A 27,076-nucleotide genomic window follows, 5' to 3' on the forward strand; every position below is an offset into this window, starting at 1 on the left:
GGTGGCAGCATATCTATGTTTAGTGACAACATTCTATACATTTGTATTAAATCCATGATTCTACATTATAAAATTATCAAATACCAGCTGGTATCTTTTCTCACACAAAATAGTAATTGTTGAGGAACAGGGAAATAGCTCAGCAGCACGAACACTTGCCTGGGAAGTGCAAGGTCCTGAGTTTGATCCTTGGTACGGAAAAAAAAGGTAATTGTTGGCATAAAAAGAGCATTAATATTAGTATCTATTAATATTAAAGGTACACATTCTAATAAAAGGGAAACTTGCCTTCTCTGAAAACCTACAAATCTTTAGTTTTTTGTCTTGTTTTGAGATAGGATCTCACTATGCAGTTCAGGCTGGCCTTGAGCTCACTTGTAGCCCCAGCTGGTCTCAAATTTGCAACGATCCTCCTGCCTCAGTCTCCCAAATTCTGGGAACACAGGCGTGCACAACCACACCTGGCCCTTTTTTTGATTGAGTGTGTCTTGCTATGCAGCTCAGGCTTGTTTTGAACTATGCAGCCCCCGCTGGCCTCAACCTCTTCAGTGCCGCAATTACAGATGTGACCACCACACAGGACTTTGAACTAATCTTCAATTAGGGGCTTTTTCAGTGAAAGAACACTGATCTGCTGTGACATTTCCCAGAGAATGCAAATTTTGGCAAGTACAATTGTGAACTGGGAATGGTATCCCAGGCCTATAATCCCAGGACTCAGGTAGCTGAGGCAGGAGGATAGCTGAAAGTTATAGGCCAGCCTGCGCTAGACTGAATTCAAAGTCAGCTTGAACTGCACAGTGAGATCTTCTCTTGAACAAACAAGTATAATTGTGATAAGCAAATATTTTTATAAAACTCTAAAATTACTAACAGTTGCAGTACAATATATTTAATGTGCAATCAGTTAACCCAATGAACCACAGCAAATGGTTTAGTACTAGGAAGTTGTACATCTTTTCCCAGGAACAACACACCTAATAGTGTATGTTCATGTACACAGGCTTCAACTGGAACAAAAATAAATGTAAAATCACTAAGAAGTACAATGTGAAGAACATTATATGAAAAGCCAAACAAAAAAAAAAGGCATCATTTTGAAGTTTTTTTTAAGGTTATGAGGTCAGCCTGGGGTTCTTAGCAAGTTCACATCAAGCCCAAATATTCCACGTTATCCTTCTACATGAAGGGTCAGTATCCTTTTTCTGTACAGGAAAGGTCAGATAGTAAATATCTTAAGGTTTGTAGAACTTATGTCACTATTCAACTCTGCTGCCATTGTAATGCAAAAGCAAGTCAATCTGTAATATCTGCATTTCAGTGAAACTATTTAGAAAAAGGAGTGGACCTTCTGTTCAAGGTGGGCTTTCTGCAGGCTTCAGACAAAAAGGGATTTAAGGGGTTATATTTTCAAAATACAAACTTGTATAATTTGAGTCTTTTGGGACAAGTGGTTTTTGAGACAAAATGTCAATACGTAGTCCAGGCAGGCCTTGGACTCAGTAATGTGTCTGCCTCAGCCTCCTGAATGCCAGGTTCACAGGATACCACACTAGGCTTGTTTTGACTTTTGAGATAGGGACTTTGTAATTTAAGCTGGTCTTGAACTATGCAGAGCAATTCTTCTGCCTCAGCCTGAGTGATGAGATTACAAGTGTGTGCCACCACACCTGGCTTGTTTTGATTTTTTGAGACAGGGTCTTCTTGATTTGTAGTTCAGGATGGCCTCAAATTCATTATGTACCCCCCCCCCCAACCTCAAATTCACATCCTGTCTCAGCCTCCCAAATTGCTGGGATTACAGGTGTTTGCCATAATGTCTCAGTATAAATATTTTAACACTACATTTATTGAGATATCATGAGATTAATACAAGTTACCGTTGTCTTCTAAAAATTTTTTCCTGAGACAGGATTCAAGCTCTTCCTGAACTCACCATGCAGGCCCAGTCTAGCCTCGAACTACCTGTGATCCTCCTGCCTCAACCTCCTGAGTGCTGGGATTATAGGCATGTGTCACTATGCCTGGCTTTGACCCCTACAATTCGAAGAAGCGCTCAAAGTGGTGGCCTTCAGGTTCCTAACATCTATTAGTATAGTGAACTGCTGCTTGGAGTAACCCTGGTCACTGAGTTTGCTGTACAAGCATTTTCAACTTCTCTAAGGGCTGGCAATGTAAGAGGTTTTCTGTAACATACAACATCCTTTAAGTTCTCTCAGAGGAGGCTAACACCATCTGCTGAAAAAACATACTATTTTTTTCCCTTTTGCCTCCTTGTACCTCTGATAGCAACATGAGTCACCAGCAGCTCTACTGGAGCCACCCAAGGATATTCAGCCAGGGCTCTCACTCTTGCTGAGTCTGCGAGAACCGACACTGTTTCCATCAATATGCGAAGGATATTGGCTTCATCAAGTTGGACTAAGTGATCTTCCTTTGATGGATTATCCATGCCAATATTCATGCAATTAGAGACCATGCAAACTCTTTGTACATAAAAAATTTAAAAGATAAATATTTTTTCCCCTGAAGTGTATTTTTTTTTTAAATGAAGTGTACTTTTGATGGACTCTATATATGATCTTTTTTTTTCTTTTTTTTGAGACAGCGTCCCACTATGCAGTTCAGGCTCGCCTTAAGCTCACTTTGTACACCAGGATGGTCTTGAACTCACAACAGTCCTCCTGCCTTAGCTTCACAAGTCCTGGGATTATAGGCACACACTACCATGCCTGGCTATATACTTTTTTTTTTTTTTTTTTTTTTTTGCGGAACCGGGGATTGAACTCAGGCCCTTGCACTTGCCAGCGAAGCGGTTATTCCATTGAGCCATCTCCCCGGCCCTTTTTTTTTTTTTAAGTGGAACCAGGGATTGAACTCAGGTCCATGAGCTTGCCAGGGAAGCGCTTATTCTACTGAGCTATCTCCCTGGCCCCTATATTTAATCTTTTTAAGAAAAATAATAATAGATTTTAGAATACAAAATTCCAAGAAAAAATGCTATCTATAATCATGAAAAGTTTCATTTTGCTACTTGAAAAGTACTATGCTAAAAAAAAAAGTACAAAATATATAGTTGGTTTTAAAGTAATGACTTTATTAATAAATATACATCCATATGATGATGTAAATACAAATCATGAACACTACTCCATTCCCATACACATAATTGCACATGAGTAGCTCAAGTTCATGGACATAAAAACATACACAGTATCTATTCAGACTTTTTACAGCAGAGGACAGCGTGCTTATCATCAGTAATTGGTAACTATTTTCTTCATAATTATCTGTGGAAAAAGAAACTGAAAACTTGAAGAATCAAACAATATGATTCCTTTAAAAAACACTTGATTTACTAGAGTATTTAATTTTCAAACAATTAAATACATTATGTGTGAAAGCATTAGATGTGTCGACTTAGTAGGATGGTGGAAAGCAAAGGAAAGATTTAGATACATCCTAGAGTTTAAGAACAAATAGATATGCTATAATAAAACAAAAACATAATGGCATCAAAATTTTTATGTCCAAGGGGGGAAAAATATTTTCAATAACTGCTGTGAATTCATACATTTTAGTATAAAGAAATCATAAAATTTAACTGCATATAGACAACGACTGACAGAATAACAGTTATAATACCCCTGAACTATTTTTTAAAGCATCTTAGCATAGAAAGAAGTTTATTTATTTATTTTAGTTCATACACAGTAATTATTCTTACACTGGATGAATCACCTTTAACTGAAAAAAAAAAATGGATCAAGACTTTTTTTCCTCCTTTAAAACAAAGAAATTCTATTTTTATTTCATGAAAATATATATGTAAATTCACACAATCTTCAGTTTGGAATGAATAATACTTTGACAAAGTTCCTTTAAAAAGTAAATAAAAAATAGAATTTTTAGGTCTAATTAAAACATGGATTTAAAAAATGTCCTCAAATATTAAAAATTAATACAGACACTAATTTTCTTGTAATACATTGTGCCAGTATAGTTTTAATACCCAGTGCAAAACTCCAAAGATAGTATCAAAATCATCCCCTACTAAAGATTAGTTTTATGCAAGGTTATATCTTTCAAAAAAGGAAAATTTCATCTGTATTACCCTATTGGTTAATATGGTTAACAATAAATAAGGCATGTTAAAATACTTCTTAAAGAAAAAGTAAAGCAAACTTACTTGAATAGCAGATCATTTTCTGACCCAACAGTTTTATATAGAATAGTGAAACCTATTTTGTGAAGAACAGAATTACATAGTATAAAATTAGCAATTTACCTTTTAAGGAACAATCATACAGTGCAGGGAAAAGGCCAGTTTTCCCCAACTGATTATATTAAAGTATAGGCAACTGTTCAACATGCTATTTCAGTGTTTATCATGACAAGAGACAGTGTTACAAAAGATGCACAACAGTCTTCAGATTATATAGAAGTAAAAATATTTTGCATTTTAAGACTTCATTTATATGAACACTTACAGGTTTTTCCCTTCAGCATGGCACTAGTAAACTGTTCATGTAGAGAAAAGTTAAATGGAATCAGGAAGTGTTCACCAGTATACAAATATAATATTCCAGGTGCTCACATGAACAGTAAACTCAGCTGTCTACATGATGCTACCCATCCACAATTGTAGCCATCTGGCCCCTTGTCCGCTGGGACACAGCTCCTGATAATAAACACTGTGATGAACATATCTCCTTTAGTTCACTATTTCATTAACATGTATACAAAATTTATTATACAATAATACACCTGCTTTATCTTCTGACACACAGTACAGCACCACTGAGAAGATGTGCTGGACGGTAATGGGGAGAGTTGAAGGGAATGAATGTAGCAAAGGACAGGGGAGAAATAAAAAAGGTATGCTTAACAAAATCATAAATGAAGAGCAATGACAAATGAACATTTGTCAAATGTCAAAACATGCAACCAAATTCCTGATAATGGTAAGTTATTCTACAGTAGAACAATTAATTAAACAGCTGTCTTTAGGAACTAGAAAGGACTCCTAAGCAGCCAACTGCTAAATATCATTTAGAGAAACAGCTAAATTACACACATAGAAGAAAAATAGATGAACACGTGAACAAGGATGCAAGCATTTGTGTGTGTCAGAAGTTACACTGTTCTGAGAAAATTATTTTTTTAATATATTCTAAACTTCTGCAAGAAGAAACTCCTGTAGCATTTTAGCTGCCAGAATGTTAAAACTGATTATGTAAGTTATCCAACATTGCTCACTATGGTTTGTGCAAAGCTAGTATTGTTGAGGTCACTGTCTTAGACGCCAGTGCGCACATAGTCCCCACATATAATGCAACACCCTCTTACTGTAAAGAGCAGTAAAAGTCCAGCTCATTGTATCAGGCATCACTGGAACACCTGAAGGCTTGCTGCTTTTTTCCTGATAAAAAAGGTATGTAATATGCATCTATTTGCAGAGTTTGGATTAATTGAGAGCAAGCCCAACCAACACAGTATGTGACCTTTTCAATTTTTAATTATTTTTAAAGTTTTGGGTCCTGCAAAATTAATTTTAATCTCAAAGGCATTTAACGTCACATGTACAAACATTGTAACTTGAAAGTTCAGTGGAATTTTTCTTGATTTTTTTTTTTTTTTTTGCAGTGCTGGGGAATCGAACTCGGGACCTTGCGCTTGCCAGGCAGGTGCTTATGCCACTGAGCTACGTCCCTGGCCCATTCAATGGAATTTTTCAAACCTGAAATTTATGATATTGTTTAGAACTCAGAATAAAACATTAATAAGGAATATTACTTTTAGAAAAGGGAAGGTTTAGCTGTCCCTGACATACATATCTGCCCAATATTCATTTTTCTCTTTTTTTTTCATTTTTCTCTTTTCTATCTTGCTTCTAAAGCCAAGTACTACTGAGGAGGGGGTGTTATTGATGAAGTAGCCTCCTAGAACCACGAAAAGATTTTTAATCAGAGTAGCCAAAAACTTCTTATATATTTCATGCATAGCATTTGGATTCCAAGAGTTAGGAAACTGCATTCTGTTTATATCAGTTTTACAGTCTACCACTCAATTTGTGTCCTTTGATAGCCATAAACCTGAAATTAATTGTTAATGCAATGGGACAATTTCTCAGAAAAAATTTTTTAAATTCCAAATAAATGAGCAACACTAATAAACCTTTTAAACATAATACTTTAAAACTAAGTATAAAACTAATGACTGTAGCTACATGCAGATCTTAATATTTCTTTTTCTATTAAATATGCTATTCTCAGAATGCATTGTATTTCTCTAAAAAGGTAATGTGCAGCTTTTATAAGATAGTTTAAATTTTTGTAAATAATGAACTGTTCATAGTGTTTGGTACATATGCTTATAGGTATCACTGCTGAAAGGCAGCCCCTAAGGAATTCTTTTAAGAATAATGGTTAAATCAATTAATGCTATGTAGATCAGTAAATAAGAAGCTGCTTGAACTCAGAACACTACAGTAAGTTTAACATCTGAAGTCTATATAAATTCAAATAGCTGTGTCATATCTCATGAATATAAATGTGAAAACTCACACGGCCATTACCTCAAGTAATCCTGAATCACTAGATTGCTTTTTTCTTTTTTTTTTTTTTGGGGGGGGGGTGTTACTGGGGATTGAACTCAGGACATTGAGCTTGCCAGGCAGGCGCTTATGCTGTTGAGCTATCTCTTCAGCCAACTAGTTTGTTTTCATGCTCCATCCCTTAGGTAACATAGGCTTACCTCACAAACTAATATGTATGATAATTTCAGTTGTTCAGCACATAAAGCATCTATTAAGAATGACCAAAAAGTACTAATGAAACATAAGACACAATTGAAAGGAAAAGGAAAAATGTCTTAAGTATTACGTTTGAACCTATGTACAAATACAATGCCACTGCTCGTGCCCTGAGTGCATCTGTAAGCAAACAGCAGCTTCTGAGCAAAAGCAGGAGGGAAACTCAAACAGAAAAACAAATCTGGAAAGCCCAGGCTGTAAAATTATGTCTGTCAAAGTCAAACCAAGAAGCTTTGGGATTATTCACAATCTCCTTTTAAACCCAGCCCTCGTCTCCTGTCTCACTCACTCACTGGGTGGCTTGACTTCACTGCTGCTCTCCTCTACCCCATGAATTGCTCTGCTGTGCATCAGAGGGTAAGGAAAGGCAGCAGTGCCACAGCCATAACCAAGATCTGCAAGACGGGATAGAGCTTTAATGCTACCTGGAGGTCTCCCTGGGCTCACTTTGTATCCCGCAGCTTTAGTTGTACCCAAAGGTCTGCCTGGACTTGTCTTAAATCCAGCCGCTTTGGTAGTTCCCAGGGGTCTGCCTGTGCTGGTCCGGTATCCTGCTGATTTGGTGGTTCCCGAGGGCCGGCCACGCTTACCAGATCGGTTGAGATTTTTCTTTTTCTTTAGTTCATCTTTTATCTCTATGCTTCTGCCACTTGTAGTCTGCAAGTGTGTTTCATTCAGTGGGTCTTGCCTCTGACAAACCATTGGTTTGTGGCTGACTGTGTGGCTGTATTTACTCTGCTGGGAGGAATATATATCAAACTGATCAGCGGCCCTCATGGCATCTTCACTCAGGCAGGAAGGCTTGCCAGGGCCACAGAATGCTGGATTACTGCTGGCAACAGGATGCATCATTTTCTACCAAAAAAAAAAAAAAAAAAAAACACAAATATGCATAAATACGTATACACAAATATGCATCTAGCTGTATGACAGGGCTTAGGAAAACTATCTTCCAGTAACTATGCAGACTACCGAAAATTAGGCTGACAGGGTGCCAAATCATTTATAAACATGTATCAGCTAACTCAAGCATCCTTGTTTTCCTCAGTTTAATCATGACTAGCAACAAGTACCAAGTTAACTAAATTATACTAGTTGACTAGCCATAATATTCTACTCCAAGTAGAAACAAATGTTACATTTTATAGGCCTCTCTTGTCTGTTCTCTCTCTCTCTCTCTCTCTCTCTCTCTCTCTCTCTCTCTCTCTCTCTCATTCACTCACTCTCACATATATTTGGTTGTTACAGAGTTTCACCACAAAGCTCATAGCTCAGATTTGTGGGGATCCTCCTGCTTTCAGCCTTCCAGGGCAGGGCTTACAGGCATGTGCCATCACAGCCCGGACTCTGGCTGGCTCAGCCCAACCCTGGGGATCGGGCTGGTGCAGCATGTGGTGCTGGGGATTGAACCGTGGTCCACATGTGCTAAGCTATCTCGTCAGCCTTTACATAAGGTTTTCAGTTTGAGATTTCTGGTTTTTGGTTTTTTAGACAGGATCTTGCTATGTATCCCAGGCTGCCCCGCCCTCTCACAGCAATCCTCCTGCCTTACCCTCCCAAAGGCTGGAATTAGCCATACGCCACTGTGCCCGGCGTATGGGATTACCAAATCCCTGAAAAAATAATAGTAAAGACCAAAAACTCTTATTAACATTTTTTTTTTTTTTAGTTTGTCACTATAACTTGCGTAGAATGCGTCTCTTTAGCCTTTTATTGTATTTTTCATAGGTATACTTCTAGTTTACCACAATTTCCACAAGACAAATGCTCCATCATTATAATTTATCATTTAAACAGAACCAAGTATAAGTTTCACTATACAAAGGTATAGTGTGCCAAACAACCCAATCTCTTGGCTCAAGATACTGACTCACTTCAAATTTCCTGTATCTAAATATAAAACTGTACCACTACTAAGAGTGATTAAGGTTATCATTAGCTAAAACAAGAACACTATATATAAACAGGTAAGATTTATACTATAAAAATATGGGTAAGAACAACAATGAAACACTTCCTATTTTAAAGATGAAACACTGAAGGTACAACACAGCTTTCTCCCTCGATCACAATTACAGAAGTATGAATGAGGCTCCAAAGTCTATTTGGTCTATGAAGATATGCTTGTGAATTTTCTTCTCTATATAAAGAAACTACTGGGCCAGGAAGATAGCTCAGTAGAATAAGCGCAACCTCTAATTCCAAAAAAAAAAAAAAAAAAAGAAAAGAAACAAACAAACAAACAAACTACTGTGGGGCTGGAGATACAGCTCAAGTGATACAGAACTTGCTTGCCTACCACAGAAGACAAGATCTGGGTTTGATTTCCAGCAAAGCAAAAAACCAAATGAATATATTCAAACCATCCCACAGCAAACCAGTCCTAAATGATCAGATAGTTTACACATATAACAAATGTATTGTACAAAGATTACATTATATTGCAACAAGACAACAAAGATATAGTTCCAATTTAGAAAAGTCACGAAATGTAAATTAAGGTCCAGTCCCAAGTCACTAGATGTTTACCTATACCACTGACATACATAAAAGTGCATCAAGACTGAAATTATGAAGCCGGGCGTGGTGGTGCACACCTGTAACCCCAGCACTTGGGAGGCTGAGGCAGACAGATGCTTAGGAGTTTGAGATCGGCCTGAGCTACAAAGTGAGCTCAAGGCCAGCCTAAACTGAGACCCTGTCTCAAAAAGACCAAAAAAAAAAAAAAAAAAAAAAAGACCTCAGTTATGAAAATAGTTACAAATGTCACAAACAGGTGAACCAAAACCACTTTAAATTTACTTTGCATTATGAAAACAAACAAAAGAAAAAGGAAAATGAAGTCACACAATTGTTCTATTTAATTTCTAAATATTTACTGAGAACAGACACAGAGCTCTTGGCTAGCTGACTTAAGTTCTTAACTATGAAAAAAAAAATCTTCAGTGAGAAGCTACTTGCTTATAGCAAGAGCCTTACAGCCCTGAAAATATAAAATAAGACAGGGCTGAAGCCAATATTAAATTGAAAATTTTTCTCTCACTTTCTAAAGATACTGACAATTAGGTTTGTTGTCCCTGTTTGTTGTTTGGCAGTACCAGAGACTGAGTCCAAGGCAGGCCTTTACACTAAGCTACATCCCCCTACCCCCAGTTCTTTTTTATTATAAGATAGTCACCCAGGCTAGGTTCCATCTTGTAATTCTCCTGTATCAACTCCTGAGTAGTTAGTTGGGACTGTACGAGTGTCACTTACCACTTCGTACATTATCTGATTTGAGGTGCAGTACCTGCTTATGAGAACCTAATCTTATCAGCTCTATTTTAGAAAAACAGGCAGACTTTATGCAATCTGCCAGGAACACATTAGAAAGTAGTAAAGCCAAATAGCATCATCTCTGGCTTCTATCCACTAAATGTCAGTAACAATGCTGCCTCTTTTCTCCCTCTCTCTAAATGTTTAACAACCAAGAATTTCTCCAGATATGGCCAAATGTACCCAGGGGTCAAAATCACTCTCTGCCACTGTACCCTACTAAAATGAAAATATAACTTAAAACTCTATTTTTTAAAAAATGTATTTAGTACAGGGTCTATAGGGTCTCACTACACAGACGGGACTCATAAGATTCTCCTGTTTTTAGCCTCCCAAGCACTGGGATTACAGGCGCAAGCCACCAAGCCCAGTCTCAGTCACATCTCAGCAGAGGCCAGCAAGGAGTGCTGCAAAACTCTATTTTAAAATATTTTGTTTAGAGCTGGTCATGGTAGCATACACCTATAATCCCGGTCTGTCATGAATTTGAGGACAGCATAGGTTACATAATCAAGTTCAAGCCTGCACTGCACAGTGATACCGTCTCAGAAACAAAACAAAACAAAATATTCCTGTTTAGATTCATTTCTGAGTACCTGCACTCCACTTGAGTACATTCTATATCTACCTCTTATAAATCCTTCTCATGACTCACTATGCAGCTCAGACTTGTAAGTGATCCTCTTTTCTTCAGCCTCCCAGGAGCTGGGATTACAGATGTGCATCACCATGCCCAGAGACTCGGTGGCTGTTGTTGCATGTCCAGCATGCATGGTATGCAGTACTGGAGATCAAACCAGGGTCCTTGTACTTGCCAGGCAAGCGCTTAGACCACTGAGCTATCTCCCCATCCCCTTTCATGTCTCTCTTAAAAAATCTTGCTTAAATTTTTATATACTTTACCCTCGACCTCTGCAAATACAAAACTTTCCTAAAGTAACATATAAAGTCAAATAGGAAAAGCCAATTTTGATACTTGTGATTGGACCAATCACATTCTTCTCTCCAAGTTACATATTAATTGAGAAATAAAGAATTAAATAGGAATCAAAATAACAGTTTACTGCCAATAAAGCTGGAGCAGAGACCATTCACAAATAGGAGAAACATACAAACCTTGAAGAAGGCTATAAGAAAAAAATTAAACCATTTTCAGCATTCACTTTTTTTAAAATACAAGACAGGGCCTCATGGCAATCTTCCTCAGCCTCCAAAATGCTCAGATTACAGGTGTGTGCAACCAGAGCTAGCTCAATATTATCCAGAAATCACCCAGTCACCCAGTTGGAACACTGTTACAAAAAAAAAAAAAAAAAAAAAAAAAGGAAATACAAGTTCTTTCTCCCACTGCCAGTTATGGGGAAAAACACTTCTCTCTACAATCTGTTCCAATGATTTATAGTTCATGCTTTTTCAGTCTCCATCACTAAATTTAGCAAAACCTTCCCTCTGAACCTTACATACTTTACTTCATTTTCTTAGTATGATAGAACATTCATGATCTGTCAATACTCAGGATATATAAACTCGGCTTATATTATGTAAAACTTTTAGAGGCAAAATGTCACCACATACCCTTTACTCAAGACAGCAATCCACGCTGGGAAAAAAAAATTTAAAAAATTAAACCTGTAATTAAAAGAAAAAAGCATACCATCACCAATCCCTTTAATCTTCTACATACAGGAATTTATGCCTCTGATTTATATTATGTTAGGTGTGTATGTGTTCAAAATTTGAGTCAGGATCTCATCTTGTAGCCTAGCCCAGCCCTCAAACCTGAGGTAGCTCAGGCTGGCCTCAAGTCACCATTCTCCTGTCTCAGCTTCCCAAGTACTCAAATTACAGGTATGTACTGATTTTTTTTTTTTTTTTTTTTTGGTGCCAGAGGTTGATCTCGGGACTTCATACTTGCTAGGCAGGCACTTATACCGCTGAGCTAACTCCCCGGCCCTTCAAATTACAGGTACGAACCACCATATCCAGCTATGTTTATTTCTGACATAGTTCACATTTATTGGACCAACTCCATGCAAAACACTATTCTAAGCTGGGTGTGGTAACACATGCCCATGATCCCAGCACTTAGGAGCTAAGTGATGAGTTCGAGGCCGGCTTGTGCAACAAAGGAGTTCATGGCCAGCTTGGAATACACAATGAGACCCTGTGTCAAAACAAAACAAAGCAAAATAAAACACTATTTTAAGAACTGAGGCACAGAATGGAGGAGGTAAACCTATTTACCCCAATGGAAAGACGATAAATCACTGACACAAAAAACACTACTACAGAGTGTATCTTTTATCTGTTCTTGATTTCCCTCTCTTGCTACTGCCAAGAAATTTACTAGACCAATGAGTCATGTAAACAGTTAACAAAAAGGTCTGGAGGCCTAAATCAGTGTCTAGTGCTTGTCTCTGATGCCTGAAGTTCTGAGTTCAATCCCTAGCACTGTGCAAAACAAAAACAAAAGTGAACAAAAGTAAAAGTAAACAGCTCAAACCTATCCTCTCATACTTTCAGACTTACTAAAAGACAGGAATTAGGACCACTGGTTCACTGAAAGTACACAGGCCATTTTTCTTAAGAAAGAATGAAGTTGGGCATGCTGTCACAGGGGTGTAATCCCAGCCCTAGGAAGGGTGAGGCAGGAGGCTGTGAGTTAAGAAGCCAAGCTGAGCTACAAGAGTGAGTTCAAAGTCAGCCTGAACCGATATACTGAGACTGTTTCCAAACAAACAAACCAAAAAAAAAAAAAAAAAGGGAAAGAAAGAAAAAAATGAAGCATGGTGGAACATGCCTGTGATCCCAGCACTTGGGAGACTGAGGCAGAAAGACTGCTGGCCTGGGCTACACAATGGATTCAACCCTAGCCTGATCTACTGTGGATTCCCTGTTTAAAAAAAAAAAAAGTCACAGAACAGACTGTCGATCTCCAATAGTCGAAAATTATCATTTAAAATGAACGGTTCACTGAAAATAAGCGAGTCAACTAACAGCTTTCATATATTTGATTTCATATATTCTGGCTAATTTGTAATTTCTACCAACTTGCTGTCTCCGCAATTGTTTCACTGTTTTTAACTACTAAATCAATTATTTTTCCCTCATTTTGACTGTGGCAGTCATTACTTCCAAAAGAAAAAAACTATTTTTAGTAACTTAACATTCATGAAGAATGTCTCTTTCTAAACAGAGATCTTTTCAAGAAACCCACGTTCTGCTCTTCACTGCAGATCAAACATCACATAATTCTCAGACATTTACTACAAGCCATTTAACTTACAATTATACATAACCATATAGGATTTTATGATTCTAAATAAAGTGCTCTCGACTCAGTTTAATGACTCTGAAGAACTATCCAGCAAAGGCCAGCTGCTATACTCTCTGCCTTTCCACGGAAAGTTTCACACCGGGACAAAACATAAATAACAGCCTCCTTTGTCTTCTCTACTCCCTAATTGTGCCCCACGGCACAGTTTTCTTAAGACACCCGTCGTTCAAAAATGTATTACCTGTTGTGAGTCCGAGAGCAACTATTAATATAGGTCTTGGCAATGACAAGTTTGCTACAGATCCGAGCCCCTCTAGAGAAAGGGCTGCACCCTCCCAACCTCAAAATTCGCAACCCGCTGCCTCCATTCGGAGTTCCGCAAGCCTCAGAGTCCGCAGGCCACTCCGTCTGGAAGCCACTCTCCGAGGTGCAGGCTTTTATTTAAAGGGCGGAGAGAAGACTGGAGATTTTGACCTCAGAAAAGAAAGGGTGAGCCTTCGCCCCGCCGCAGGAGGAATTTCCCCGCGGACCGCTCCGCACTTGGGAAAGCAGGCTGCGCCCGCGCCCTCCTCCGCTCGCTCCTCGCTCGCTCGCGGCGGGCCAGGCCACAGCCCCTAGCGGCGCCGGCTGTACAGCTCCTCCCGCCCCGGGCGCCCCTCCCCGCCGCGCGTCCACCTCCCCCGCGGGCGCCGCCGCCCCGCCGCCGCTCCCCCAGCGGCGGACCCGCGCGCCCACCCACCTCGACCGCTCCGAGCCCGGCCCCTCAGCGCGTCCAGGTGCTGCCCATCGGCCGGGAGCCTCACACGGGAGCAACCGTCTCTGGACGGGGCAGAGAAGAATCCGAGGCAGAAGGCAGGCTACGAAGGTGGTGGCGGCGGCGAGGCGGACTCCGGAGCCAAGCTCCAGCAGTAGCCACGGGGCACCGCCGGGCCACGGACCCTGAAGAAAGACGCCGCCAAAGCCCCGTAGTGAGGCGGCGTGCGCGAGCTCGTGAGAACCGCGCACACGCACGCACACATCGCGAGAGCTGGTCTCCCGCGCCGACCAGCACGCGAGCTTAGGAGGAAGCCCCGGCAGCTGGACTGCGCTTGCGCGGCGTGAGTGGCAGCAGGCCACACAGGACTCTGAGCGGTGCGCAAGTCTGCTGGCCTTCGGCTGTGGCTGGGTTGGAGGGTTCAACCGCAAAGGGATTGCCTGTCTTCCTTAGGCGGATTCTGTATTGTTGGAACCTTTATTCACTCCATTTATCAGAATACAGGATTAATAAATGAAGTCAGGGTTTGAACCTTGCAGTCTAAAGACAGGTTTTTATGGCTGTTCCAAAAAAAAAAAAAAAAAAAGATTTGTCTCGTGCTAGGGGCTTTCCACGAGTTAAAAGGACTGAGCCTCTACTCTTGTTTCTTACGAAAATACTCAGTAGTGTGTATTGGGATCCTCGGACCCATTTTATAGACCACCTTCTAAGTTTTAGAGTTTGTATCTGTAATGAGTCAACTCACGTTTTAGATTATAAATTAAATCTTGTGCTTTCTGTTGTAAAAATGTATACTTACCACTGTTCTAAGTTGTTTAGTAACTAGTGGCTGTTTCTTGCTGTTTGCTAGATAAAATCCCTGGGACCCTCACCAATTCCTGTCTGCAAAGTTAGCTTACAGAGATGACAAAGGAAACTAAATGGGTTTTATCTTCTTGAAACCTCCCGGCTATGCAAGGCTGCCTGCAGGTACTCAGGTGAAAATTAACCAGAAACTGAAAAAGCCCCGGAAATGTAGTTTGAATTGTGGCCCCAAATCACTCTGAAAGCATTATTTTGTGTCAGACAATGAATTTGTTTACCAAACTGACTGTAGTCATTCAATGAATTTGCTTATTAAACTCAGTGTGGTTCCAGGGTTTAAAACCCCTTCCTGCTTCCTGGGCTGCCGCCTTTCGGTCCTCTCCTGCGTGAGAGCAGACCGGAGGGCCCTGAGCGCTCAGTAATAAATGGCTTTCCAAATTCCAATCTGGTTGATCTGGTTCCTATTCTGAGTGACCCATAACAGTATCCATGATCTCTAGAATTTCCGTATTTATTCCACCATAAAGGAAAGGACGGGACAAGCAGTGGGCTACCTATGTACTCCTGTTACCCATTAAAGATTTCTGGTATGTCGGTCACGTGGACCTCCACTTTAGAAGTGTAGCTCCACAGTGCTCTTTCCCTCATCCCCCACCCCCTATGAATTTCTGTAAGTCAGAAAGAAGAGGGATCAGAATTAGCAGCTTCTGAGATACTTTATTAAGCAGCAGGAAAAAGTTGCGGAAAGTGACATCCTTTCCCATGCAATGAAGGCTCTTTGACCAACAAGTTTCCCTAGAGGTGCTGGCAGTAATGAGAGGCACAACTGTTTCTAGCTGAACACAAGCGTGGAGGGAAATCTAACAAAAAGCAAGAAAAAACCTCTTTCAACCTGATAGACTAGAATCTAAGATCTGTCATATGGTTTGGTTTTGGTATTAAGGATGGAGATCGGGACCTTTGCGTTGGGCTCCATCATCCAGCACTTTTCAGCTCAGACAAGATCTGGCCTTAAACTCCAGAGTCTGACATGGACCTTGCAGTCTTTCTGCCTCAGCTTCCCAGAGTGCTCACATTACAAGTGTGCACCACTGCAGGTAGCCCATTGTATGGTCTGTTGATTATGCCTATATGCTGAACTCCAATAAAAACTCTGGACACCAAAGCTCCAGTGCACTTCCTTCAGGGAAGGTAGGATTTTCAGGGAGGCAGGGGGGAGAAACTAAAGGCGTAATACAGATTAATCTAAAAAACTGGAAAACAAATGTAAAAAATATAACCTTGCTCACAAGGCTGGCCTTCACCCTTGCTTTTTTTTTTTTTTTTTTTTGGCGGAACCAGGGATTGAACTCAGACCCTTGTGCTTGCTAGGGAAGGGCTTATTCCACTGAGCCATCTCCCCGGCCCCTACCCTTGCTTCTTAGCATTTATTTATCCCTAAATTGTTGAGATATCAGGCTTGATAGTTTTTATTTGCCTAGGGTCTTGAGTCCTGTCTACCAACCTGACTGTATGTGAGCAAGCTGCATGGTTTCTCCACCACTTCCCAGGAATTGAGCACCGAAATTTGCTATAAGTTTAGCTGATCATGTTTACCTGATGAGCTCCAGTAAAAACTCTGGGTATGAAGGTTGGCAAAGTAGAATTTGATGGCAGGGTAGGGTATTGGGGCACACTGTTGCCAGAGAAGTAACACTAACCAACACTCCACAGGAAGCATGCAAGTAGCTATGCACTGGAAACTTCTTAGACCCTGCCCCAGAGATTTCCCTCAGTACACTTTCACTGTAATAAAATCATGTATGTATTAGCTTTCAGTGAATCCTTCTGGGTCTACTAAACTGTACATAAGAACACTTTTAGACACCCTTGAACCTGTAATTGGTGTCAGAAATGAAGGTAAATTAATGCCTTGTACACTAATTTCATAGCCAAAAATTTACAGAATGTGCCAGAACCTTTAAGAAGCACAGGTGGTAGGTTTTAAGAGCAAAAGAAGTCTAACATTTTAGGGTTTCCTTAACATGTTTAATTCCTTAATGAGATCCTCTAGTTTCAGAGAAGTTTGCTACAATCTAAAAGATACTTTAGGTTACCATTAAATTATACTAGAGAAAGAGCAAGGACCACCCTGATATTTTGGAAATAAAAGCTAGTCTTCTCTAGAATCTGTAATTTACTATGTAAAACTTGTATAGATATGTAAGCTATACTCGGTTCTCTATCTTTGGCTTGTTCTCTCTCTCTCTGCTTTTGCAGATAGGGTCTCTATAATTCAGGCTGGTTTTAAACTCACTATGCAGCCCAGGCTTATCTTTTTGATTGTTTTGTTTTGTTGTGGAACCGGGGATTGAACTCAGGTCCCAGCGCTTGCCAGGCAAGCACTTATTCCACTGAGCTATCTCCCTGGCCCTTGGCTTATCTTTTTGAGACAAGATCTTAGTATTCTCAAACTCCTGGGTCAAAGCAATCCTCTCACAGGGCATCATGGCACATGCCTGTAATCCCAGCACTCATGAGGCTGAAGCAGGATCACCATAAATTCAACGTCAGCTTGGGCTACCGAGACCCTATCTAAAAATAAAAAGTGATCCTCTCATTCTTGTAGTCACCTGGGACGATAGGTGTTGAGCAACCATACCTGGCTTTCCAATTTAAGACATAGTGGGGAAAACTTGGCATGCAGAGGGAATAAAAGGGAACTTAAATAGAATGGTGCTGAGGCTATATACTTACCTACTTTTAAGAAGTTAAATTATTATTATTATTATTTTTCTTTTTGAGACAAGGTTTCACTATACAGTTCAGGCTGGCCTGGCCCTGAACTCACAGCAATCCTCTTGCCTCAGCCTCCCAAGTTTACATCAGGCTTTACATTTAGCGTCTTCTTTCAGTACCTTTAGCAGTAATGCAGGAAATAAAGAGCAGTGTTGGTATAGTCTAGTGGCAGTGGTGCTTGATACACGTGGAGCAAACTAAAAGAAGTTAAAACACCATGTACATTTCCCTTTATAGTACTTACTGAACTGGATAGGGAGGTGTTGGGATAATGATGTAGGTTTGATTTAAATCCTAAATCTGCCACTTACTAGGTTTGTGGTGACCCATGGACAAGTTACAGCACCCAGTCAATTCAATTCGACAATGATTTATCCCAAGATTCAAGGGATGCATGACAGACATGGTCTCTACCCTCTGGATATGAGCATTCTACTGAGATGGACAAACATCATCAGAATATAGTAGTAACAATGAAGACAGTAATACTGGTGTTTTCTGATAATTATCTCAGGTTTACCTGGGAATGGTAGTGTATACCTATAATCCTAGCACTCAGGAGGCTAGGCAGGAAAGACCCAGCCTCAAAATAGAAACAAGAACTCTCAGGCTGCTCTTAATGAAGTGTTACAGTACATCAGTACCAGCGATGAATGCAGAGGCTTTTTCATCACTGATCCTCTGCAATAAGAGCACTCTTAAACGTAAATACTGGGCTGGCGAGATAGCTCAGTGGTTTAAAGTGCCTGCTTAGGCAGGCTTAGGCAGCACAGGGACCACTGTTCAATCCCTGGCACCACATGCTGTGCCAGCCCTGCCCCCAGGGTGGGCTGAGTTGGCCACAAAATAAAATAAAATAAAAACATAAATACTTTTTTTGGTATAGAGGATCAAACTCAGAACTTTGTGCTTGCCAGACAGGTGCTTAGGCTATTGAGCTCTCTCTCTCCAGCCCTAAATGTAAACTACTTAGCCTGTATACTGACATCTTTTCTTTCAAAGCATACGTACCTGCTTGGCATGGAAGCCCACACTTGTAATCTCAGCATTCTAAGAAGCTGAGACAGAAGGATCACAAGTTCAAACTCCACCTGGGCAACTCAGCAAGATGCTGTCTCAAAATAAACACATAAAGGGTGGGGGGAGCCAAAGCTCAATGTAAAGACTCTGGGTTCAATCCCCAGTACCACAAAACAACACCAAAAAAAGCACATAACCTTGAAAACACTTTGGGACTCAATCCAACATTTTTATTTCTTTGTTTTTTTTATTAGTATGTGTCTGCAGTACATAAGGCTTACACTCCTTGTGGGGAGTCGATCATCTATGTAACACACTGTAATTCTTTATTTTTTTTTTATCCTATACACCCCCCCTTCCATCTTTTGGTTCCTTTTCCCTTTCATTGCTTCTCCAATGGCTGATTCAATCTGGCTCACCCTAGACCAGATCATATAGACAAGCTACTAGTGTTTCTTTGTATTTGCCATTCATAGGCACTAAGTTCAGGGCTTTAGCATGCTGGGCAAGTGCTACCATTGAGCTATACTCTCAGCTCAAAACTACCAGTTTCAGTGACTTTAAAATGGCAATTTTCATTCTAAATCATGATTGTGAAATATGAAAGGGGATATAAAAAGAAAATCTGTCTAAATCTAGGAACTGGCTTCCTGTGATGACCTACCACTGAGGTTACAAGTGTTTTTCAATAGTTTCATTTAAACTGAAAGATAAACATAGGAAATAATGAATAGTACTTTCTGAGTTTTATCAGTAGCAACTGGTTGTAGAAAGCTTTATAAAAATACTCAAAGGAAAGTGTCCTATAGTGTGTTTGGGGCAGATACTGCATGGTGTACAAAAAATACTACCTTGCACTTTGTATTCCTGGAGACTCGCAAGTCCTATTGGGGTGCGTGCTGATTCAGTGTCTCCTGAGGACAGGTTTTCTGGTGCAGATAGCTGTCTTTTCTGCTATGTCCTCACATGGTAGAAAGGGCAAGATAGTTCTCTAAGGTCTCTTTTCTAAGGGCACTAACTTCATTTGCCCTCACGATCTAATCTCTTCCTAAAGGTCCCACTTCTAAATATCATCACAGAAAAAATTTTTTAAAAAAGAAGAAGTATACCTAAAATATGATCCAACCTCAAAAAAAAAAAAAAAAAAAAAAAGAGTGAGATGTTGATATCTATTTTGCGTAGTCCTTTGATCTATTTTGATTGTTCCTTTGGTGTTAGGTTGCTGTCAGATTATTACCCCAGAACTTCCTAGTATTGTTAAAGAAGTGAGAACAAGTGATTAAAACATATATTAACATTGAAAAAAAAATATCACACTGGACAATAGGTTTCAACATGAATTCTGGTGGACACAAACATTCAATCTAATAGCACAGAGCTTAAGAAATTTCATTCCCACTCATTGTAATGATACTAATACTAGGTAGTAGTTTATTGAATGCTTACCACACACTAGGAACTACCTTTATACACTACATTGTTCAAACTGACCTTGACTCACTATGTAGCCCAAGCTGGCTTTGAACTCGAGGCAATCCTGTTCTTTTGCCTCCCAAGTGCTGGGTATGTGCTACCATGCCTGTCTCATAGATATATTTATTTATAATTAAATATGGGAACTGCTGTGCTTCAGTATCTTCAGCTTTCCAATGGATGACTACGCATGTCCCACTCTCTGGATGACCACTGGCTATCAAAACCAAAGAGCAAAAGAAAGGGAAGATTATCAGTGGTTTTCAAACTTAAATTGTGGGGCCAGCGAGATAGCTCACTGGACTAAGTGCCTGCTTAGGCAAGCGCAGGGACCAGGGTTCCCTAGCACGTTGCGCAGTCCCTGCCCCTAGATGAGCTGAGCCAGCCACTGAGACTGGGCCATGGTATCGCACACCTGCAATCCCAGTACGGGAGGCTGAAAACAGGAGGATCACTAGAAGTCCGAGCTGCATAACCAGACCCTGTGCCAAACACACACATAAAAAAAAAAAAATTTTTTTAAACTTCAATTGTGTATTAAATAACATTACCATCGAAGACACACGTTTACCAGCAACACAAGAGCAGTGAAAAGTTAGAGCTTCTCTGAAAACAATGCCTAAAAGGATCACTGGGCTGAATGGAGCTGAGACTTATAGGAATTCAGCAACAAAGGCCAAAGAAGTTTCTGGAGTTTATAAGGCTGCTAAAAAATCTACTACTAAGTTCACATGAAAATTTTTTTCATCAAAGAGTATGTTTTTCTGCACTGAATTCTTATTTCTTTTATCATGTGTTACCGTTTATATCTAGATGTTCCCTCAAAGCCTCATGTTTTGAGAAGTGACTAGATTAGGCCACAGGTGGGGGTGAGGTTGAGGTGAAGCCTGAGGGGAGGAGGCAGGTTGCTGTGGGTGGGGCCTGGGGTTGGAGATAGATATTTTTGTGTATCCCTCCTGCCTTGGTCTGCTGCTTCCCATTGCCATGCCATAACCAAGCTTCCTCTGCCATGCCTCAGTGCCAACCAAGGGAGTGAAATCTTTACAAACTATGAGCCACATAAATCTTTTCTCCTTTAACTTGTGTTGGGTATTCTGTCCCAGCAACAAGAAGTAACTAAGACATTCTATAATACACAAAGTTGTGAAGGGACAGATAATCAAAATATGGGTTTTCAAGTATTTCCATATATTACAAATTATTCAAAATTTTCTCTATCTAAACCTCTAGCTCTTAAAATAATCCTAGTAACATAAGGGTGTAACTCAGTTCCAACTTCCAAAGGGGCTAAACTTTCATTACTAAATATTTTTTTCCTGTACCAACAGAGGGAGTTAATCCAAAATCATAATTTCTTCTTGAAGTCTTGGGCTTTAAAATTAGGAACTCCTATACGAGCTGATGCCATATGTAGAAGATGCAAGGTCAAGAAAAATAATCAAAGGCAAGTTCCTCACCAGTTCTGTAATCTGATAGTATTTACTCATCAGTCAGCTAAGCCACAGGACACAACAAAAGGAAAATCACAGATATTGTGGCACTTTTGTAAATACATCTGTTCATATTTATTCTTCATATTTCTATTGGACTCTTGCCTGAGGAAAATTATGTTTTATGTATTTGGTTGTTACAGGGCCTCACTACACAGCTCGGACTCAGTGATCCTCCTGTTTTTTGCCTCCCCAGCACTGTGATTACAGGTATGCACCACCATGCCCACACTCTGGCCAAGGGCCAGGGGGCGGGGCACCTCAGTCCCCAAAGTGCTTGCCTAAACAGTCCACTGAGCTATCTCACCAGTCCCTAGGAAAATTAAAAACTGATATAGAAAAAAATACCTTTTACTGCTAATATGTCAGGGACTACTGACCTAGTGAGGGAAATTCAGCCACATTTCATTCCAGAGAGTTATCTTGACAAATATCGGGAATATTTTCTTAAGCGGTTATTGTTATACTCCAAGCTTTATGTCCCTTCACAGTAAGATTTTGTTAAAAGTTTTCTGATGGCAGCATCTAAATTTAAAAACCCACATACTCATTCACTTTTCTCCCCTATGTACACATACATACAAACATACTTCCTTTTAAAAAATAAACTTCGCTTTTCAGGCCAGAAGGGTCCCATTCTGATACAATGTAAATAAGGATCTGATTGCTTCAGATTCAAATCTAAGTGGAAGAGTCTTCATGCCTGCACTGAGAGACGCTCAGGACTCCTGGCAGCTGTAAGGACTTAACGCTAACTTAGCATTATCTATAAGGCAGCCAGATAATTATTTCACTCATTGTCTCGGTTACTCTTCTCTTGTTGCTGGAACAAAATACCCAGACACCCAAAATTAAGGAAGGAAAAGTTTATTTAGCTCACAGTCTGTGGAGATTTCAGTCCATACTCAGCTGGCTCCAAGGCAGACTGGGACATGGCAGAGGACTGCAGTACATGGCAGCAGAAAACAGCAAAGAGCCAAGGCAAAAGGGAGGCGCAACAGCAGCAATGGCTACAAGACAAGCCTCTCACCTATCCTTATATTGTCTTCGGGTTATCTGCCCCAGGGTGGGTACAGCACTCATATCCATAATCTCAGCACTAGTCAGAACCACATTCCCAGCCTTGGATTATGAATTAATCACAAACTCTAGAACTATGCCCCAATGACTATATAAGCTTTGGGGGCACAACTATACACAAACCATAACACTAATTATCCTAGACTTCATTAGCACTACCACTTCCCCTACCTATCTTACACAAATCACTAATGAACCTTGGCTGATGGCCATAAAGCAAAGCAAGACGCCTACATTAGTCACCTTCTGATTGCTGGGGTGAAAGATCCAACACTTGCAAACTAAAGGTATATTTTGGTTCAAGTTTTCAAAGGATTTAGTCCATGGTGGAAAGATGCAGTAGAGGAAAGTTACTTAACCCACGGTGGCTAGGAATCAGAGAGGGAGGGGCCCAGACAAAAATATACTCCCCAACCCATGCCTCCAAGGACCTACCTCCAATGGCGCCCTACCTTCTGATAGCACAATTAGCAATCTACTCCTGTAACAGTGAGCTAATCTGATGAGCACAGCACTCCCATGAGCCAACCGCCTTTCAAAACCCCCCTCTGAACATATGAGACTTTGAGGGACATTTTAGATCTAAACCACACCAGTACCATAACAAAGAGAGTTCAGACACATACAACTGAATTATAACTTTGGAGTTTTGTTTTTAGTCTACAATTCTCATGATGCTATGTCATTTTGAAGCAGACTCTATAGGGACTTAATGAGATTTATAAATCTCAAGACTCAAGAGATAGTCTTCCTTTAGCATTCTTTCAAACATATGGACACTAGCCTCAAGGAAAACGACAAGAGTCAAAGATGTGTTGACTTCAGATTGAACATTGTATGTAACACCAACAAAGTCCAAAAAACACAAAGTGTATCAAATATTAAAGTGAGCTAAGTAAGGAGTTGGAGAGAACTTCATTATTCTTCCATTCTGTATCTTTTTATTGTAGTGGAGATTAAACCTGGGGTCTCTGCACTGAATTATCCTAGTAATTAGTAGGGCAGGGTCTGGCCCTTTTTGTTTCTTGGTTTTTTTTTTTTTTTTTTCATTTCTGGGAATCAAACTCAGGGAGGGACTTACAAATGCTGGGTGAGCACTCTACCATTGAGCTAGGCCACCACTTTTATTTTTATCCTTGAGATAGGGTCTCACTATGTATGTAACCCAGGCTGGCCTTGAACTTGAAGCATTCCTCCTGCCTCAGCTCCCTAAGTGCTGGGATTACAGGAATATACCACCATGCCAGACTTTATATTTTTATACTGAGGCAAAGTTGTTACATTGCCCAGAGTGGGCTTGCTCTTGAGGTGTCCCAAAGGGACTGCAGACATGCTGGTATGTGCCACCCTGCCTGACTATATCCATTACTTCCCCGTTTCCCCCCACAAAAAACCCAGCACTTACAGGGTACAGGAAGAGAAAATACACAGCATGGGTTTCCTCAGGCTCTAGTGTCAGCACAAGAAGGTCATCTTCTAGCAGTCAGTTCACAGCATGGGTCAGGAAAGCAATGTCAACAGGCCTCTGTTTCAGAATCAGAGGCTCACCCTCCCACCCCCTACCCCCATATGTCTTCAAAGGCTGTGTGGCACAGGTGAGGGCAGGAGACAAGGAGTAGCTGCTGATGGATGCCATCTTCTCTATGTACACCACACTGACCTTGCCATGGGCAAAGGCTCCCACAGCAGAAACAACAGGGTCACTACTGGAGCCAACTTAAGACATTACTGATGACTGCAATGGATAAAGTGCCAGTTTTCTTGCTTACTGGGAAATGATCTGACACTGGATTCTTACCTTCACAAGCTTCTGAGGCCATCAGCTGCTCAAATTGTATATAAGCTGAATCATGAGGCCATGCAAGCAGCCCAAGATTCTGGAAACTTCAGTGTGGGGTTCATGCTAATGAGCCTCTGATGTGTGGACAGAACCTGCAGCAAGCCAGCTTTGTTCAGTGGACTGTTCATCAGCATCAATAAGCTCCTTGGACTGTGTCTGGTCACACTTGCCCAAAGGGCCCTCCGTTCTTCACCAATGCAGACTTGTACTTGTCACAGCTGAATATGCATGTTTTGCCTACAATGACTTGTCAGCAGAATGGCCCCTTTCAGCCCCACAATGAGGCTGCAGCCTCTGCTCTTATTTCCTGCCCCATATGGGGCTTCTTGAGCACCCTGTATCTCCATTTTGTAATAGTACAGCCACTAGGGTCAAATTTTTTTTTGGGTGGGTGTCAAATTCTTGACTGCCCAATTATACTATTAACTCAACTACATTTGTTATATATATATAAAACCAAATTCTTCTGAGAAAATTTATGAATTCTTCAGAAGAAATGTTACCAGTAATCACAGCACTCAGGAGGCTAGAGCAGGAGGATCACTGCCAGCCGGAGACCAGCCTGGGCTACAAAGTGAGCCCAAGGCCAGCCTGAACTGCATAGCAAGACTGTCTCAAAAAGACAAAGAAAGAACTGTTACCAGATAGGGTCCGAGCTGGTTCCTCCAACCAATAATGAAGAATCTGTAGGTTTGCTGATTTTGATTATGAAAGAAGATCTTTTGGACATATCAGTAAGAGACAAGAGGGTTTCAAAAGTATCACTCAAAGAAAATGGAGGGAGGCAGAGAGAGACAGAGAGACAGAGAGATAGACAGAGACAGAGGCAGAGATCTCTTGCAACCTGAACTAGATAAATTTACATGTTTTGGCAATGGAAACCTGTGGGCACTCAATTTACAGGTGAAAGGTAATGGTTCTTCCTACAGGTGGAGGGTGATGGCCCATGCATAAAGGGAAAAGCCTCATTTTACAGGTGAAAAGGGATGGCCTATTCACACTTGAAGAATGTTGGCCTAGTCATAAAAGACAATAAAAAATCAGGGGCTGAGGCTTTAAACCCTTGGGAGGGAGATTTTTTTGTTTTTTTTGAATGAGTTTCCTAGAAGAGAAAAAAGGCTTCAATAACTTGTGTGCTTGAAGCTGCAGTTTTAAAAATTACAATTTTCCTTGTATCCTCTCTACCTTTATGTTCTCTATCTTACATAGAACTATAAAAGTTGTAGGCAGTAAATTTTTAGAATTTTAAAACAGATACGTAGAATATAATACTTCTTTCATTGTCTACCAATAAAAATTTAAAGAAACAGAAGAGAAAGCATTTGAGGAAAGATAATTTTAGAAAAATGCAGACTGAATAAACTTTATTTTATAAGGAATATAGAAAACATGAGCAAATATTGATATTGCATTAAAAAAACAAAGCCTGTACATCATTCAAATTTTAAAAATCAGTCAGTGTGACACTAAAAATGTACTACCAGAGTAACATTTCATTTTAGAACAAAATCCTAGTGGCTCATCACAACTAGATATACAAACATAAAGGAAATGCTAAAATGATATGAATCTGAATCTCAAAGTGATCTAGTAGGTTGAAGGGAGCACCAAATGTCACCAATGTGGGACTGTGATATATTCTATCAAAGAAAACAAACTACTACTGGCTAATAATGATAAGTAAATAAATAAGGAGGATGCCTGGAATTTAAGAGTAAATGGTTTGTTTGATTCTGTTGTTACATGTGTCTTGTCTGTTTGCTTCCTTCAATTACTTAGGTTAATGTGTAAGAGAAAACACTTTCCAGTTCTACCCCTACTTTATTTATTTCTGGCCTGCTCAGCCCACCCCTGGGGGAAGGCCTGGTGCAGCATGTGGTGCCCGAGAATGAACTGCGGTCCCTGAGCGCTTGCCTAAGCTTGTTTAAGAAGGTGCTTTAGACTGCTGAGCTATATCACCGGCCCCTCTACCTTATTTTTTAAATAAAGATAATTTATACTGAAGAAATGGTATGTCTTGTCACTTTAGCTATTGCCTGAATTTTTTTTTCTTCTGTATTTTAGGGAAAGGTCTACAGAGTGTTCAAGGTCTCACTACTAGATGAGACTCGTAGTGATCCACCTGTTTACAGCCTCCCAAGTGCTGGGATTACAGACGCATGTGCCACCATGCCCAGTTTCAATCACCATCGCAGTGCACCCTGGGGGCATGGCGGCACGGCAGGCCCAGGGATTGAACCCCAGGCCCCTGAGCCTGCTTGCAGGCACTTTAATCTGCTGAGCTATTTGGCTAGCCCCTGAAATATTAAAATGATAGAATACTTCGATTTTTGTTCTTTTTTGAAAATTATTAAGAGGGCTGGGGAGATGGCTCAGTAGAATAAGCACTTGCCTGGCAAGTGCAAGAGTCTGAGTTCAATCCCCAGTTCCA

The 27,076-nt window shown here is 40.3% G+C and overlaps 1 protein-coding gene and 1 pseudogene across 2 annotated transcripts; both read right to left on the reverse strand.

The window, feature by feature from the left end:
* Nucleotides 1-5,720: 5,720 nt before the first annotated feature.
* CUNH5orf24 (chromosome unknown C5orf24 homolog) lies at nucleotides 5,721-14,391 on the reverse strand. 2 transcript variants are annotated; one of them, XM_023716553.1, is made up of 2 exons: nucleotides 14,146-14,391; nucleotides 5,721-7,669 (listed from the first exon to the last, which is right to left on the reverse strand). In XM_023716553.1, the coding sequence occupies exon 2, from the start codon at nucleotides 7,664-7,666 to the stop codon at nucleotides 7,100-7,102; it is 567 nt and encodes a 188-aa protein (XP_023572321.1). In that variant the 5' UTR covers nucleotides 7,667-7,669; nucleotides 14,146-14,391; the 3' UTR covers nucleotides 5,721-7,099. The 2 variants fall into 2 exon arrangements, with proteins under 2 accessions (XP_023572321.1, XP_023572322.1); XM_023716554.1 differs by lacking the exon at nucleotides 14,146-14,391 and adding an exon at nucleotides 13,648-13,981.
* Nucleotides 14,392-24,364: 9,973 nt separating this feature from the next.
* Nucleotides 24,365-24,992, reverse strand: LOC111817064 (annotated as a pseudogene).
* Between the last annotated feature and the right edge of the window lie 2,084 nt (nucleotides 24,993-27,076).

Source organism: Octodon degus, unplaced genomic scaffold, assembly GCF_000260255.1.
Source record: "Octodon degus isolate 3935 unplaced genomic scaffold, OctDeg1.0 scaffold00048, whole genome shotgun sequence".
NCBI classification, from domain to species: domain Eukaryota; kingdom Metazoa; phylum Chordata; class Mammalia; order Rodentia; family Octodontidae; genus Octodon; species Octodon degus.